The 16,660-nt window shown below is 44.3% G+C and overlaps 1 protein-coding gene across 1 annotated transcript in view; it reads left to right on the top strand.

Moving 5' to 3' along the window:
• POLD1 (DNA polymerase delta 1, catalytic subunit) overlaps positions 1-16,660 on the top strand; it is a 75,591-nt gene that overhangs the window by 39,255 nt on the left and 19,676 nt on the right. Inside the window, exons 22-24 of the mRNA XM_069948006.1 lie at positions 2,196-2,298; positions 9,568-9,700; positions 15,122-15,235. Of these exons, the coding sequence (XP_069804107.1) occupies positions 2,196-2,298; positions 9,568-9,700; positions 15,122-15,235 (350 nt within the window). The remainder of the gene's footprint in view (positions 1-2,195; positions 2,299-9,567; positions 9,701-15,121; positions 15,236-16,660) is intronic.

Raw genomic sequence — 16,660 nt, 5'->3', positions numbered from 1 at the left:
CCTGCCTGGAGTAATCGATCTATAACTATCTATAACCTAACATTGTATATTATCCCCTTTTGGATACAATATTGTCTTGTGTTTATTGTTGCTTTTCCATTTCTTTCATTTTATTACTTTATTACTTGTCTGTAACATTGCGCGAGGTGCATGTGCCGACTCACAGACTCACTCAGTTGCGTTAGTTCCTGGTCTTGCGTTACCTTCATAGGAACCCCGTTCTGTTAGGTGAACTGTTAATCGCTGTATTGATATTTTACTGTATCCCGATGTCTATTGGCTGGGGAGCATTGTGCATCATGTTTTCTAGATCATATTGGGAATACATATGGACATCTCAAATACTGAGCACAAACTTAGTACAAATCTGAATGACATTGAATGGTCAGTTATAAAAGTTTGTGTATTCCTACACATATAGTCTGCTAATTGCTGTGTATATTGTATTCTAATTTCCTTTTATATAGCACTGACCTGTTCCGTAGTGCGGTACAGAGGTTATAATCTCTGTTTCTGTCCTCGTTCGGGTTTACATCCTTATCCTTCTTTAGTTTGTCTACTAGTTAAATAACATTTTTTTTTGTGCATGTGAACTATATGGTGTACACAGTACAGATTTTACTAAGGTTATAGCAGCTCCTGCAGTTAAACGGTGGCTCCCCCAAGACATGAAGGAAATTGCTTGCTCTTCCTGTTCATTTTCTATGGTTTACAGATTGCTGAGCAGAGTCCTCAGCCGGGGCTGACCAGGTGTCTCAGCCCCCTCCCTTGTGGTACGGCAAGTACCTTGAGCACCTTTCCTTTCCCGCCCACCTCCGATGTGTCTGTGTGGGTGGAGACCATCGCGTTATGATGCTTTGCGCTCCGTTGCCTGCCGTTAATGGGTTCCCTTGGGAATCCATATGCAGAAGGCTAACTGTGCCAGCATAAGACTGAGCAGCTAATACAGTGCCCAGTGTCTCGAATACCGACGTCATGGTTTCACATATATGCTCCACCACTAATGTCATCTACCAGGTTTACAAGACATAACTTGCTAAAACCCCTGCCGCACTGGGCCAGCTGTGTTTTGACTCAAATGATTTTCAGGGGCTTGTCACTGTTTAATATGGCGGACGATTACTTTTTCATTTTGTGACAGGTTCTACAGTAAAGTATCCACATGTTCCCGTGTATATTTCACCTTCGGGCCAGGTATTGATTGGGTATTCCAATCAAACATAACTTTTGATATGTTGCTACCCTTGGCGAGACAAACACTTCATTACATACTTTTTATTATCTATTTTGTCTCCGTCCCCCAGTTCTGGGCTGCTGATTTCTACTGAAAACACAAAAATCTGGGGGTGAGCCTTTCTCTCTGGCTCCCCCTCTCTTCTGAGACGCCTGATGTAAACAAGTTCCTGACTGGCTTTATCTGAAACTTTGTAGCTTCTTTGTAATACCGGGAAGCATTACAAAGAAGCTACAATGTTGCAGATAATGCTAGTCAGCGACTAGTTTACATCAGCTGTCTCAGAAGGGAGGGGGGAGGAGAGGGAGACAGACAGAGAGGCTCACATGCAGATTTTTGTGTCTTCAGAAAGCAGCAGCAACTCGGAAAAGCACACTTTATGCTGCTTCAACAGCAGCTAGGAACTGGGGAAACGAGACTGAATAGATAAGTTTGGAAGGAATTGTTAGTCTCACCATGGGCCGCAACGTATCAAAAGTTATGTTTGAGCGGAATACCCCTTTAATCATACTCTTCATGACCATTTTTTATTGTTCCAGCATGCTAACTAAATATATATGGTCTTTGTAAAAAAAAAAAAAAAAAGCTCTTATGTGTGTGTCCATAGCTCCTGTGCTGTGCAGATCTATGTTTCTCCATGGTAACAGACTACAAATGAACCCTGTGTAGTCTGATCCTTAATAACATTGATAGGCTGGCAAGAAATTGGGGATGTGCAGCCGGCAGCTGATTGTAATATGGCCCTTCGGGACCCATAGGAGCTGTACACACAAGATTTAACTTTTGCAGTGTTGCTTCAGTTTTCGATATGGATTTTACATTTGCAAATGGATTTCCCCTTTAAGACTTGCCCTACATGATTTCTTTCTGAGGTTGTATACAGTTTACACGTGGCATGTGTCTGCTAGTTGTTTCATGTGACTTATTCCTCTGACCACACTGTCTGGTTTTGTTTGCACAGAATGCGAAAGAGAGATCCAGGCAGCGCCCCTAACTTAGGAGACCGAGTCCCCTATGTGATCATTGGGGCCGCCAAGGGAGTGGCTGCGTATATGAAATCTGAGGTAAGAGATGAATAAAGGAAATTATAAAACAAAAGCTATTATTAGATAGCTGTCTATTCCATCATCATCATTCGGCTACTGATATCACCCGCAGTTCCCTATTAGAGCCAGTTCACACTGTGCTCAGTGTGCTGCTGTAAGTGAATGGAGAGGGCGTGCGCTCGTCCGCTCCCTCTCCTCTCCGCTCAAAGAACTAACATATTCATTCTTTGAGAGGAGAGAAGAGGAAGCGGATGAGCGTGTGCTCTCCCATTCGCTCAAAGCAGGACACTGAGCACGGCAGGATTCGCCGCTGAATTACGCCGTGTTTCCTCAGTGTGAACTGGCCCTTACCGTGGCTTTGTTTTGTCAGACCTTATTTTTAAAGGTTTTAGGTTTCTTACTTTGAACAAATGTTTGCCGATTTTTCCCATTTTATGCAGCCTTCATCAATGAGCGAACCTCAAGCACTCTCTGGTCTGTCTGAACCCAAACTCTCAGCATTTGATTACCGGTGGCCGAAGAAGTTGGACGCAGTCCTAAGACTGCCTGGAAAACATGTTTTCCATATCTCCCTAGGGCTGCATCCAACTTCAGCCACTCGTAATTAACTGTAGAGAGTTAAAAAAAAATTCTGAATAAACTCCTTGGCAGGCAATTTACATAAGATAGTTGTTGTTAGCTCATTTCCCAATTCCTCTGTGTGTAAGCATGCTCCTTTCAGCTGAGTGTACATGTATCCTGACCAGGAAAAGCTAATGCTAGATTGCTCTGGAAGCATCTTATCTCCAAGGTGAAAGGCTCAAGCAGTGGAAATCCAGCATGCCTAACACCAACCCTCCCCCCACTTTTACCCTTTTGAGGCCTCTGTAAACATTTGGTAGTCCTGCTGAAATAAGTGGATTTAGCTGACTCTTCTCTAACATGTGTTACCGTCTTAAAGGAGAAGTCTGGCGAAATTTTTTATTAAAGTATTGTATTACTCCCCAAAAGTTATACAACTTACCAATATACACTTATTACGGGAAATGCTTATAAAGTGCTTTTTTTCCCTGCGCTTACTACTGCATCAAGGCTTCATTTCCTGGATAAAATGGTGATGTCACGACTCGACTCCCAGAGCTGTGTGGGCTGTGGCTGCTGGAGAGGATGATGGCAGGGGGATGCTCAGTGTCCCTCCAGTGCCCTGTGTCCCTCTGCCATCATCCTCTCCTGCAGCCACAGCCCGCACAGCTCTGGGAATCGAGTCGTGACATCACCATTTTATCCAGGAAGTGAAGCCTTGATGCAGTAGTAAGTGCAGGGAAAAAAACACTTTATGTGCATTTCCCGTAATAAGTGTATATTAGGGATTTGTATAACATTTGGGGGACAATACAATACTTTAATAAAAAATTTCACGAGATTTCTCCTTTAAAAGGAATTGGGTGATTAATAGCATTTATAAATGTGTGATTGCTCTGGAACTGTCCGCTGGAATGTAGCACTTTCAAGAAAAGGGGTACCTGAAGGTCTATTGTGAATGGAGCCATAAGGTGCTTTTGTGTCCACTGTTCTATTCATCTATTAGTGGAGTCTCTGACAATCCCTTTGCAGTAAATAAGCTGTTTGCCACCCAAGTGCATTTACAAGGAGCCCTTGGGTTTGTACATTGGGTCTGAGTCCTGAGACCTGCCACACCTCACTTCCTGTCCAACCACCTAATCGATCTGATGCACTCCATAGACTATAACTCACAAACGCAGGGGATCTAAGACCTTATGTGGTCTAAAATTTTGACAACATGCTAAGTTTTTTTGAATTGACAATACTACTTAAAAAGTGATAATGTTTTTCTTTCAAGTCAACTGGTGTAAGAACTTTTATGCAGATTTTTAATTTCCAGTACTTATCAGCTGCTGTGTGACCTGAAGGAAGTGGTGTGTTGTACACTGTGCTCTCTGCTGCCACCTCTGTCCATGTCAGGAACTGTCCAGATCAGTAGCAAATCCTCATACAAAACCTCTCCTGCTCTGGACAGTTCCTGACATGGACAACAGAGGTGGCAACAGAGTGCACAGTGTCAGACTGAAACAATAGAGCACTTTCTGCAGGACATGCAGCAGCTGATACGTACTGAAAGTTTTGAGAAATAGAAATTACAAATCTGTATCACTTTCTTACACCAGTTGATTTCAAAGAAAAAAAAAAAATCACTGGAATACCCCTTTAAGGTCTATATTAAGTGGTTCCTTTTCCATGAATGTACAATTTTATTGATAAAAATTTTAAGACCCATGGTGAAGAATTAAAAAGACATGGCTGATATTTACAGGTTGTATGTGGTATTGCAGCTCAACCCCATTCACTTTTGTGGAACTGAGGTGCAGTACAACACGTAACCTGTACATAGGTGTGGTGGTGTATTTGGAAGGAAGCTGCCATGTTTTTTTAAGCCGGGATAACCCCTTTAAGCTTGTGTTTTGATGTAGGCATAACACATAAAGGGGTACTTTGGAGGAAAGAAAATCAGAACAAATGGTGCCAGAAAGTTTTACAGATTTGGGAATTACTTCTATTTAAAAATTTCCAGTCTTCTAGTAGCTGCTGTATGTCCTGCAGGAAGTGGTGTATTCTTTCCAGTCTGACACACTGCTCTCTGCTGCCACCTCTGTTCATGTCAGGAACTGTCCAGAGCACAAGATACTTATGGGGATTTGCTACTGCTCTGGACAGTTCCTGACACGGACAGAGGTGGCAGCAGAGAGCACTGTGTCAGACTGGAGAGAATACACCACTTCCTGCAGGGCATACAGCTGCTCATAAGTACTGGAAGACTTGAGATTTTTAAATAGAAGTAATTCTCACATCTGTATAACTTTCTGATGTTAGTTGATTTGATTTAAAAACAGAGGTATATCAGTAAGCAAAGACGAACAAAGTATCTCCGCTCCCATTTCTACCATGATATCTGCCACTCTCCAGATGCTCTGGGTTATTTGCATGTGGCTTCCCCCAGAGCTGCCTATTATTAGCAATCAATATGAAGTGTATACTGAAGCGTCATTGTCCCTTTAAGCCTCAGAAGCCCATGTATATAAAGTCCAGCATCCTATGTGCTATCTATCAGGATCTGGTCTACCTTTGCACAGGCTTTTTGTCTTTAGCTTGTGAGTGAAAGGGTTGGCGGGGACACACCTTCCAGGGCTCAGGTGCACCTTAGGAGAGAGTGGTTTTACAAACAGGTTGCACTTCTGCTTTTTGAGTATTTTTCTACAGAGGTTGGCCTGGCAGAGAAAGTGGTTCCCTGTCACCAGGGACCAGAGGTTGTTGTCTGGCTTCCAACTTCTGCAATCTCTCTATTAACTGAGCTTAGTCATTGAGAGGCACAAGCCCTATTGTGTGCCCTGTTTCCCCAATTGTCTTATTATAGAGGGACTGTTTTGGAGTGAATTGAGTATTCATTATGTATCCCATGTACTAAATGACAGATTTTCTTTAATACCAACACCACAACAAAGGGCATTCAACGGTAAAATCCAATCTTATAAACTTTTGTCAGTTCCCGTTGCTTTTGAGATAAGTTCTTCCGAAACAATGATGCTTCTGAGACTGTGCCATATAAAGGGACCGAAATTCCCCCTGAAAGCTGAATATATAGTGCACCTGTCCTATGTCAACAGTTGGGAAAGTAGGTGCTTCCATTTCCTTACGTCATACAGTATTTCTTTGGAAATGTCGTCTCCGCCCCAGCCCCCTGCCCCGGATCCTTTATCTGTCATGGCATGCTGGGAGTTAAAGTTTTGCAGTACATTGCCCCCTATTGCAACAGTAATAGCACAGGGAAAATATACAAATTTAGGTTTACAAGTGATGTATATTCCGTGAATGAAGCGAGTACGGCCATAGCAACAACTTACTGTACCTACCATCTCCATTTATTCAGTACAGATGTCATATACAGGAAGTGCATTCTGGGTAGCTGTGATAATGCCTTTGGCTCCCTAACTCTCATAGACCTCAGTGCCTCCACCACTCTTTACCCAGATGCCCCTAATACAGGAATGGGGGAACCATCGGCCCTACAGCTGTTGCAAAACTACAATTCCCATCATGCCTGGACAGCCAAAGCTTTATGTTTGGCTTCCAGGCATAATGGGAATTGTAGTTTTGCAACAGCTGCAGGGCCGATGGTTTCCCATCTCTGCCCTAATATCTATCCTTGCAGATGTCAGGACAACCCTTTTTCCTGATATCCCTAAAACAACAACCTATCAGACAATGTATAGTATATTCTGCACATATGTCATAAATGTTTAAGAAGAAGAAACCCCCTTTAAGTAGTTCCCGATCCCTAATGTTGACTACTTTTTTTCTCCTTTTCGACCCAGAGTATTATGTGGCCTTACATTATAACAGTAAATTGTTAATCTGGGTGAAACCTTTTATTACTGTGATTCTTGCTACAATACCGGTTTCTGAATCCATCCGGACATTGTTATACTTGTTAGCCACTTGTTGTTCTATTAGGAGAAAATGTTTTCCAAATGAGCATCACTATAGCAAAACCAGCTGATTGTTTAATGTGAGTTAACCCTGACCCTGTTAGGTAAAGGAGTCACATGGTACCTTTCATATATCTGTCTGTGCTTCCAGAACGTAGAAAAAATGTTTTTATTCTCTGGTTCTAAATGGTAAAGTGACATTGCTTAGCCCCTGAAGTGCATAGGGCTGAAATGCCTCCTTGCTCCCTATCCCATCCCTGATCATTCTTGATTGCCAAGCAGGGCTTAGATTCCAGTGCTGAGCTCTGTTTCCAGATCTCATTGCTGCACTGTTCATACAAATTGTGCACATGTACAAGATTTGGGATCATGGCCTGGCTTCCAGCTCACCCAGTCAAGCAGGGTCATGTATAGGAGGGGGAATAAGGAGATGCTTCAACCCTCAGCACTTTAGAGCTTTAGAAATGGCCCTTTGACACTTGAAACCGCCTCTTTGAACTGCCGCTCTCTTCTGAGGGCCACCCGATCTAAGGATCATCTGGGCAACCCCTCCTGCGGCTCCCCATGGCACCCCCGCACCCCCACCCCGCCCTCTTGCTGTCTTTGCATGTAATAGCTCAGACAGCGAGCGGAAAACCAGGAGTGATCATCTGCTTCTGTTCCTTAATATCAGGCCTTGTAATAGGGCCCATACAAAGTTATGGAATGTGGTTATAGTAGTTTTCAACAGAATAGCATTGACATGAGGCGTACTTTACTCTGGAACAAGGGGAGGTAGTGCAGTAACACAACCGCCAGTCCTCTCAAAACGAAACGCATAATAACGACAAGGTGTATAATTACAACATATCTAAAATTCAGACATATCAACCTAATAAAAACTCCTTAACAGGTACTGACTCCTGTGTATTTCATTGTTATACACCATGTATACAAGTATAGGGTTCCGGGGGCATGCCCACCCACCCTCCCTCATCCAAAGATTTTGTCATATAACACACAGAGACTGCATATTGTCCAGTGGTATCTAGTAGTTTAACTTATTGTGCTAGTTCATATTATTTATAGCGGGATTGAGACCCAGTGACAAGTTCCCTATGGATATACATAACTTTTTTGTATCTGAAGAATAAACAAAACTACATTGTATATTAAATTTTACATGAAAGACCTACATGTATAACATCAAATCACTAAAAGAATGTTTACCGGTTCATAACACGTCCATAGCTGTTCCTTTGTGACAATCTGCAATGCTTTTACCTTAGGGTTTACTTTTCTATAATTTTATCAATTTATTATAATAGTTATGAAATTATGGAAGTGTTGTAATTTTATTATTTCTAAGAAACCAGAAGCAGAAATTCTGAAAAAGAAAACAAAAACATATAAGGCAAGAGGACGTTGTTTCTTTAATAGAAAGCACTGCCTTCCTCCCCCTTTCACGCACACACACACAAAGTCTCCCTGTTGCCATCACTAGCTGGGAATTTGTCTGCGGGGAATACAAATTGCACCCCCTAGTGGTGGCAATAAGAAGCCAAAAAGTTTAAAATTCAGGAAGTTTAAAGCGACTCTGTACCCACAATCTGACCCCCCAAACCACTTGTACCTTCGGATAGTTGCTTTTAATCAAAGATCTGTCCTGGGGTCCGTTCAGCAGGGGATGCAGTTATTGTCATAAAAACAACTTTTAATCTTGCAGCGCTGTGTCTAAGGGCCGGGGCTTACATTTGTATATGCATTAGGCTGGCAAACCCTCTCTGTCCTTCCTCCCCACCCTCCTCCTCATTAGGAATGCTCCAGGCAGATTGCTTCCTATTCCCCAGCTGTGTGTATAATGAACATGGGCTAGATCGTTAATACACCTGTGCAAAGCTCAAACAGCAGTAAATGTTCCTGGATCATTCCTAATGATGAGGAGGGTGGGGAGGAAGGACGGAGAGGTGGTGCCAGCCTAATGCATATACAAATGTAAGCCCCGGCCGTTAGACACAGCGCCGAGGATTAAGAGTTGTTTTTAGGACAATAACTGCATCACCTGCCGAACGGACCCCAGGACAGATCTTGGATTAAAAGCAGCTATCTGAAGGTACAAGTGGTTTGGGGGGGGGGGGGGGACAGATTGTGGGTACAGAGCCGCTTTAAGAACCATGATGGAGCATTGCAAGTATATATAAAACTGTTCTACATCAAATACTGTATGAAGAAGAAAAAAAAGCGGGGCGGTGTTAAAGCCTTTAGCACTTCTAGGGCACTGGAACGCCTATTTGACACACTGCTCCAAAGAATAGCAACTTTTGTCTACATTCTGGAAGGAAAGACAGACCTATGAAAGGTGCCAAGTGTCTCCTTGACCTAACAGTTATCTAACAGTGTCAGCAATTTGGAACCTGAACTGCAGTTGACAGAATCCCTTTTAGTGGATCACTTGGTGGATGGATGCCTGCCTTGGCAAGCCCTTGTCATGTCACAATACTCGCACCTTGAGTTAGAAGTTGACAAAAAGGGGCCACCCTGTTGTTTCCCTATTTATGTTCCAATACTCGCAACTGAGTGGGACTTAAGGGGCTATTTATCAGGGTGGTGTGGTGCTCTCCCCATCATGGAGGCACCCCGTGGCAACAGGCTAGAGATATCTGGCTATCCCGTGTTTTGAGACTCGCAACAGAGACTCCACAGACTCTTGTTTTGTAGAATCCCTTTAAGCTAATCCATAGTGGTCGGTAGTATATGTTAATTCTTACACTTTCTTTGTTGTTGAGTTGGGTTGTACTGCTAATTTGGTTTTCTGTGTTGTTTCCAGGATCCTATATATGTGCTTGAAAATAACATCCCAATTGACACTCAATATTATTTGGAGCAACAATTGGCGAAACCTCTTCTGAGGATATTTGAGCCCATTCTGGGGGAGACTAAAGCTGAGAGTGTGCTTCTGAGTAAGTACTTGCCATCAGAGATCTTGGAACACTGCTGTGCATTGGATAAAGTGGGGAATGCAGAGATCAGAGTATTTGGTTTTCTATCATTTGAATTTGTATCTTCCTGTCATATATTTTCTGCCAGGGTACCTATAGAGCCTGCAAGTCCAGCTTCCCCTGCCCTATCATAGAGGTCCTGCTTCTCTTGCACACTCATAGAGAAGCCTGTGAGTCCTGCTAGCTGCACTTTCAGAGAGGAAGCCTGTGAGTCCATCATCCTCCCCCACATAGAGAGGAAGCCTGTGAGTCTATCATCCTCCCCACACACAGAGAGAGCTCCTGTGAGTCTATCATCCTCCCCACACATAGAGAGGAAGTCTGTGAGTCCATCATCCTCCCATAACACAGAGAGGAAGCCTGTGAGTCTATCATCCTCCCCACAGAGAGAGAGAGAGCCTGTGGGTCTATCATCCTCCCCACAGAGAGAGAGAGAGCCTGTGGGTCCATCATCCTCCCCACACAGAGAGAGAGCCTGTGAGTCCATCATCCTCCACACACACACACAGAAAGCCTGTGAGTCCATCATCCTCTCCACACAGAGAGAGAGAGCCTGTGAGTCCATCATCCTCCCCACACAGAGAGAGAGAGCCTGTGGGTCCATCATCCTCCACACACACACACACACACACACACACACACACACACACACACACACACACAAAGCCTGTGAGTCCATCATCCTCTCCACACACACACAGAGAGAGAGACTGTGAGTCCATCATCCTCCCCACACACACACACACACACACAGAAAGCCTGTGAGTCCATCATCCTCTCCACACACACACAGAAAGCCTGTGAGTCCATCATCCTCTCCACACACACACACAGACAGACTGTGAGTACATCATCCCCCCCCACACACACACACAGAGAAAGCCTGTGAGTCCATCATCCTCTCCACACACAGAGAGAGCCTGTGAGTCCATCATCCTCTCCACACAGAGAGAGAGAGAGCCTGTGAGTCCATCATCCTCCCCACACACACACAGAGAAAGCCTGTGAGTCCATCATCCTCTCCACACACACACACACACACACACACACACACACACAGAGACTGTGAGTCCATCATCCTCCCCACACAGAGAGAGCCTGTGGGTCCATCATCCTCCCCACACACACACACACACACACACACACACACACAGAGAAAGCCTGTGAGTCCATCATCCTCTCCACAGAGAGAGAGAGAGCCTGTGAGTCCATCATCCTCCCCCCCCCCCACACACACACACAGAAAGCCTGTGAGTCCATCATCCTCTCCACACACACAGAGAGAGAGACTGTGAGTCCATCATCCTCCACACACACACACACACAGAGCCTGTGAGTCCATCATCCTCTCCACACACACACAGAAAGCCTGTGAGTCCATCATCCTCTCCACACACACACAGAAAGCCTGTGAGTCCATCATCCTCCCCACACACACAGAGAGAGAGACTGTGAGTCCATCATCCTCCCCCCCCCCACACACACACACACAGAGAGCCTGTGAGTCCATCATCCTCTCCACACACAGAGAGAGAGAGAGCCTGTGAGTCCATCATCCTCCCCACACACACACACACACAGAGAGGAAGCCTGTGAGTCCATCATCCTCTCCACACACACAGAGAGAGAGAGAGCCTGTGAGTCCATCATCCTCCCCACACACACACACACACACACACACACACACAGAGAAAGCCTGTGAGTCCATCATCCTCTCCACACACACACACACACACACACACACACACAGAGACTGTGAGTCCATCATCCTCCCCACAGAGAGAGAGAGAGAGAGCCTGTGGGTCCATCATCCTCCCCACACACACACACACACACACACACAGAGAAAGCCTGTGAGTCCATCATCCTCTCCACACACAGAGAGAGACTGTGAGTCCATCATCCTCCACACACACACACACACACACACACACACACACACACACAGACAAAGCCTGTGAGTCCATCATCCTCTCCACACACACACAGAAAGCCTGTGAGTCCATCATCCTCTCCACACACACACACACACACACACACACACACACACACACACACACAGAGACTGTGAGTACATCATCCTCCCCCCCCACACACACACAGAGAAAGCCTGTGAGTCCATCATCCTCTCCACACACAGAGAGAGAGCCTGTGAGTCCATCATCCTCCCCACACACACACACACACACACACACACACACAGAGAAAGCCTGTGAGTCCATCATCCTCTCCACACACACACAGAGAGAGACTGTGAGTCCATCATCCTCCCCACACACACACACACAGAGCCTGTGAGTCCATCATCCTCTCCACACACACACACACAGAGCCTGTGAGTCCATCATCCTCTCCACACACACACTGAAAGCCTGTGAGTCCATCATCCTCTCCACACACACACAGAGAGAGACTGTGAGTACATCATCCCCCCCACCCACACACACACACACACAGAGCCTGTGAGTCCATCATCCTCTCCACACACACACAGAGAGAGACTGTGAGTACATCATCCCCCCCCCCCCACACACACACACAGAGCCTGTGAGTCCATCATCCTCTCCACACAGAGAGAGAGAGCCTGTGAGTCCATCATCCTCCACACACACACACACACACACACAGAAAGCCTGTGAGTCCATCATCCTCTCCACACAGAGAGAGAGAGAGCCTGTGAGTCCATCATCCTACACACACACACACACACACACAGAGGAAGCCTGTGAGTCCATCATCCTCTCCACACACACAAAGAGAGCCTGTGAGTCCATCATCCTCCACACACACACACACACACAGAGAAAGCCTGTGAGTCAATCATCCTCCCCACACACACAGAGAGAGAGAGCCTGTGAGTCCATCATCCTCCCCACACACACCCATAGAGAGGAAGCCTCTGAGTCCATCATCCTCCCAACACAGAGAGAGAGCGAGCCTGGGAGTCCTGCTGCCACCCTTACCTCCTATACACACAAAGGGTAATGCTTCCTACGCCCACTCAGGGAGAATCATCGTATTTCATCTGTCCACCATACAGGAAACATGTGAGGCCTGCTTCTCCTGCACAGTCCTAGAAGGCTTGTGAGTAGTGGTGACCAAACTTACCCAACCGTTCTTGTCCGTCCGGACCTGAACATTCTGCATTTGACTCCTGGAACCTGGGGGTATGGGGTATCTACTTTATGGGGCAGTATTAGGAGGTTCTATTAAAGGGGTAGTGCAGCGTTTTTCTTTTTCTGCTTCATTAACACACATTACAAAGTTATATAACTTTGTAATGTGTGTTAATAAGCGATCTGGCCCCGTCCCCCTTTCGGATTTGTCCTTACACTGCTAGCGTGATTGGGCAATGCCCAACTTTATAGGGTCATACCTTATAGACATGGGGAATAGTAACCCCCAGTTAGTTTATTTATGGATTTCCACATGAAATGACAGAGGACAAGTATTTACTAGAACAGACAAGTCTGGAGAGGTGACTGATCCTCTATTAGTACATTAAAGTGTGTAGTCTTACATTATTATGTGTAGTAGTCTGTCTCTCATGTCACATATGTCCTCATTCAAGAATAATTAGAAATGTCATCACCCATTATTAATGCTTAAAGGGGAACTAATGCGGTGTCCTCTACAACCGGAGGCCTACAGGACTTCTGCATAAATACAATCTCCAGATTGACTGACCCGCGGGGGGTGTTCGTGGTCTGTACCCACACGATCATCTTCTACTCTTCATTTCATTATCCAACATAAACACAGAGTAGAAATAAAGCCGGCGTTGTAATCATAGAGCATATGTTTATTCTGTATCCAAATACGCATAAAGTATATATGAAAGTGTAATGGTAGGAGGCTCAGAATAGGGATATTTACCAGGTGGATATAGCAGCCTGACAAATGCTAGTTGTTAATACAATTTAATCTGTCATATGCATTTCACCATTGTAATTCTCTATAGGATGCTACCTGTAATCACATAGTGCACTGGGTCATGGTAAAGTACTACAGATTAGAGCGGATAAGGATATCATACAATCTCCCACTTATCACCCACCTCTATGTGCCAGAAAGGAGAACCACACTGTATTACACAGCCTGAGCCTATACAGAGCACAATAATCGTGCGGCCAATGGCAGATTTATTTTTGACAGGTCAGAAGAAAGCAATCGACTGACAAGTGAACGCTTATTTGTTTGGCTACTGATCGCTGGCTCTATTACACAGAGCAATATCTGCCTTAAAGGGGCTGTCCAGGCTTAGAAAAACATGGCCACTTTCTTCTAAAAACAGCACCACTCTTGTCTTCAGTTTGGTTGTTAACTCCAGATACAATGCATCCAGTCTTCCTATCCATGGTGCCATTAGACAGTCTATGTGTACCCAGCCTTAAAGGATTTGTTTGTGCTGAGCCAATCCTTTTAATGATGAACGTCTTGCAAATCTTCCAGTAAGTGTGCCTTCCTATACCGAATACTGAGTGCTTTGGTCACACTGGTCATGTGACTTCATGTGATTTAAAGTAGATTCAAGTGATTCAAAATTACATTACAATTAAACTAGTCCAATAAGACGAAAGTGATTGCCATTAAAATAACACGTACTAGAAGTGTTACTAGTCCTGGACATTAACTGATTAATATTGCAATTGTCTTACAACTGTTACTAAACACTATCTTAATATTGGGGTAATGCAATCTTAGTTGTTCTTGAGGCTTTTATGTAATATTTCTGCCAGTTCCTCATTTAGCCGAATATGCTCATTGGCCGTCGGTGTGCAAACAGATGACAAATGCTTGATAAGATTTCTAGAATCATTTTTATGCTAGATAGTATGAATTATTGTGGTTTACTTATCGGAGACTTATTGCACAAGCAGCTCTTTAAGAAATGTAGTATTACATCATGGCCAGTCAGATGTAATAATACACGGACATCTCAAGTCCATCGCAATGGAAGTCTCTCTTAGGGTCTTATTAGACTAAGCAATTTTTCTAACGATAAATGATTGCACGCGAGAGCTTTTGTGAATGACCTAAAATTGTTGACCATAACACACACAGCAATAGTCGTTCATACTATTAAGATCATTACTACTATTATTTACGACTTCTGATCCCAGCAAAAGAACGAACGATGTGAACATTTAGCGAACAATTAACAATGATTTTATGGTCCGCCTAAAAGATGTGATCAGCGATACACACACGATTTTTCGATGGCTGCAGATACACAAAACGATTATCTCTTAAATTTGAATTATATAACGATTTTCCACACTATAATTGTCCGTGTAATAGGGCCCTTATGGCTCATTGTAGGGGTTGTGCTCATGGATAGGGATGAGTCCCTGTAATCACTTCTGTTGCTTTTGTTTGCAGAGGGTGAACACACACGATGCAAGACTGTTCTTACCTCCAAGGTCGGGGGTCTAATGGCATTTGCAAAGAAACGAAGCACCTGCATTGGATGCAAAGCAACACTGAACCATGATGGTGAGTGGTCGTTGTTGATCATTGTGAGCAGATGGCATACAATTTTACATTTTTATTTTTTATTTTTCTCTCTAGACCTGGGATGGGGAACCTTTGGCTCTCCAGCTCTAGCAAAACTAAAATTCCCATCATGCTTGTCTACGCATGATGGGAATTGTAGTTATGCAACAGCTGGAGGGACGAATGTTCCTTATCCCTGCTCTAAAAGAAGTGACTAATCTTGTCTATAGGCTGTGTCTGGTATTGCAGCTCAGCCCCTCCCTCAGATGGCCTGTATGATTTATAACATATTTGTAAATCCCTTGCTTTACCAAACATGACTCCTTACTAGTTGTGTCAATTTCCTGTCACTTGCTTTTCACTGCCTGTTAGGGGAATTTTGTCCCTAGCAGTAGAGAGACCAAGACTGAACACAGGAAATGGGGACGGGGCTTAGTTACTGCTATGCAGGGGAGAAAGCTTAGACTGTGTGCATTGATCCTAAGCATGTCTGCCCCCTACAGAGGGGTTCACACTGTGACTGAAAGCTGTGGCTAGCTGTCCCTTGTGTAAATACTGTATGTACACAGTGCTGCCTCCTAAATGTAATCCCCTTTGTCATCAGTGGAAGCAGAGCTTAGACCAGGGTCTTTTTGTGTTATACCTAGAGATGAGCGAACCTCGAGCATGCTTGAGTCCATCCGAACCCGATCGTTCGGTATTTGATTAGCGGTGGCTGCTGAAGTTGGATGAAGCTTTAAGGTTGTCTGGAAAACATGGATACAGCCAATGACAATATCCATGCTTTCTACAAAGCCTTAGGGCTTTATCCAACTTCAGCAGCCACCGCTAATCACATGCCGAATGATCGGGTTCGCATGGACTCGAGCATGCTCGAGGTTCGCTCATGTCTAGTTATAACCCCTTCCTGTTGCTGTTTCATTCACTTATGCTCACAATACACCTTGCAAACCCAGTGCATCAATAAAATCTTTGTCTCGCCACATCCCATCTATAGCACTGTACTGTGTAAATCGCCAGCTTAGCATAGTGCTAGTCCAGCGCACTCCAGCAGTATGTCATGGCATACCAGAGAGGAGTAGGTACTGCTATGTGATTGACCAGACAAATAAGGGAAAGGCAGTACCTGTGTGAGTACTGCTTGCCCCTGAAATGAAGAGGCAAAGTTGTACACCAGGGACTCAGTAACTCAGAAGGGTTAATGTAACAAATCCACCATGGCTGTTGAAAGTGCAGGTAAGCTTCAAAAATAGGGCAACTTTTTTAATCTCAGTAACCTGCTTAATAATCCCTAACCAGCTTTTCCCCTTAATATGTACTTTATGTAGTGAAACTTGGATTTAGCACAATAATTCAAGATTTTTCAAATTCTTTTTTGCACAAGTGACTTTAGGATTTCCCCTTTCTTTAAAAGAGGACAGAACA

Source organism: Dendropsophus ebraccatus, chromosome 12, assembly GCF_027789765.1.
Source record: "Dendropsophus ebraccatus isolate aDenEbr1 chromosome 12, aDenEbr1.pat, whole genome shotgun sequence".
Taxonomy (NCBI): Eukaryota; Metazoa; Chordata; class Amphibia; order Anura; family Hylidae; genus Dendropsophus; species Dendropsophus ebraccatus.
The sequence above is the reverse complement of the archived record's forward strand: the minus strand, read 5'-3'. Positions and strand labels throughout refer to the sequence as shown.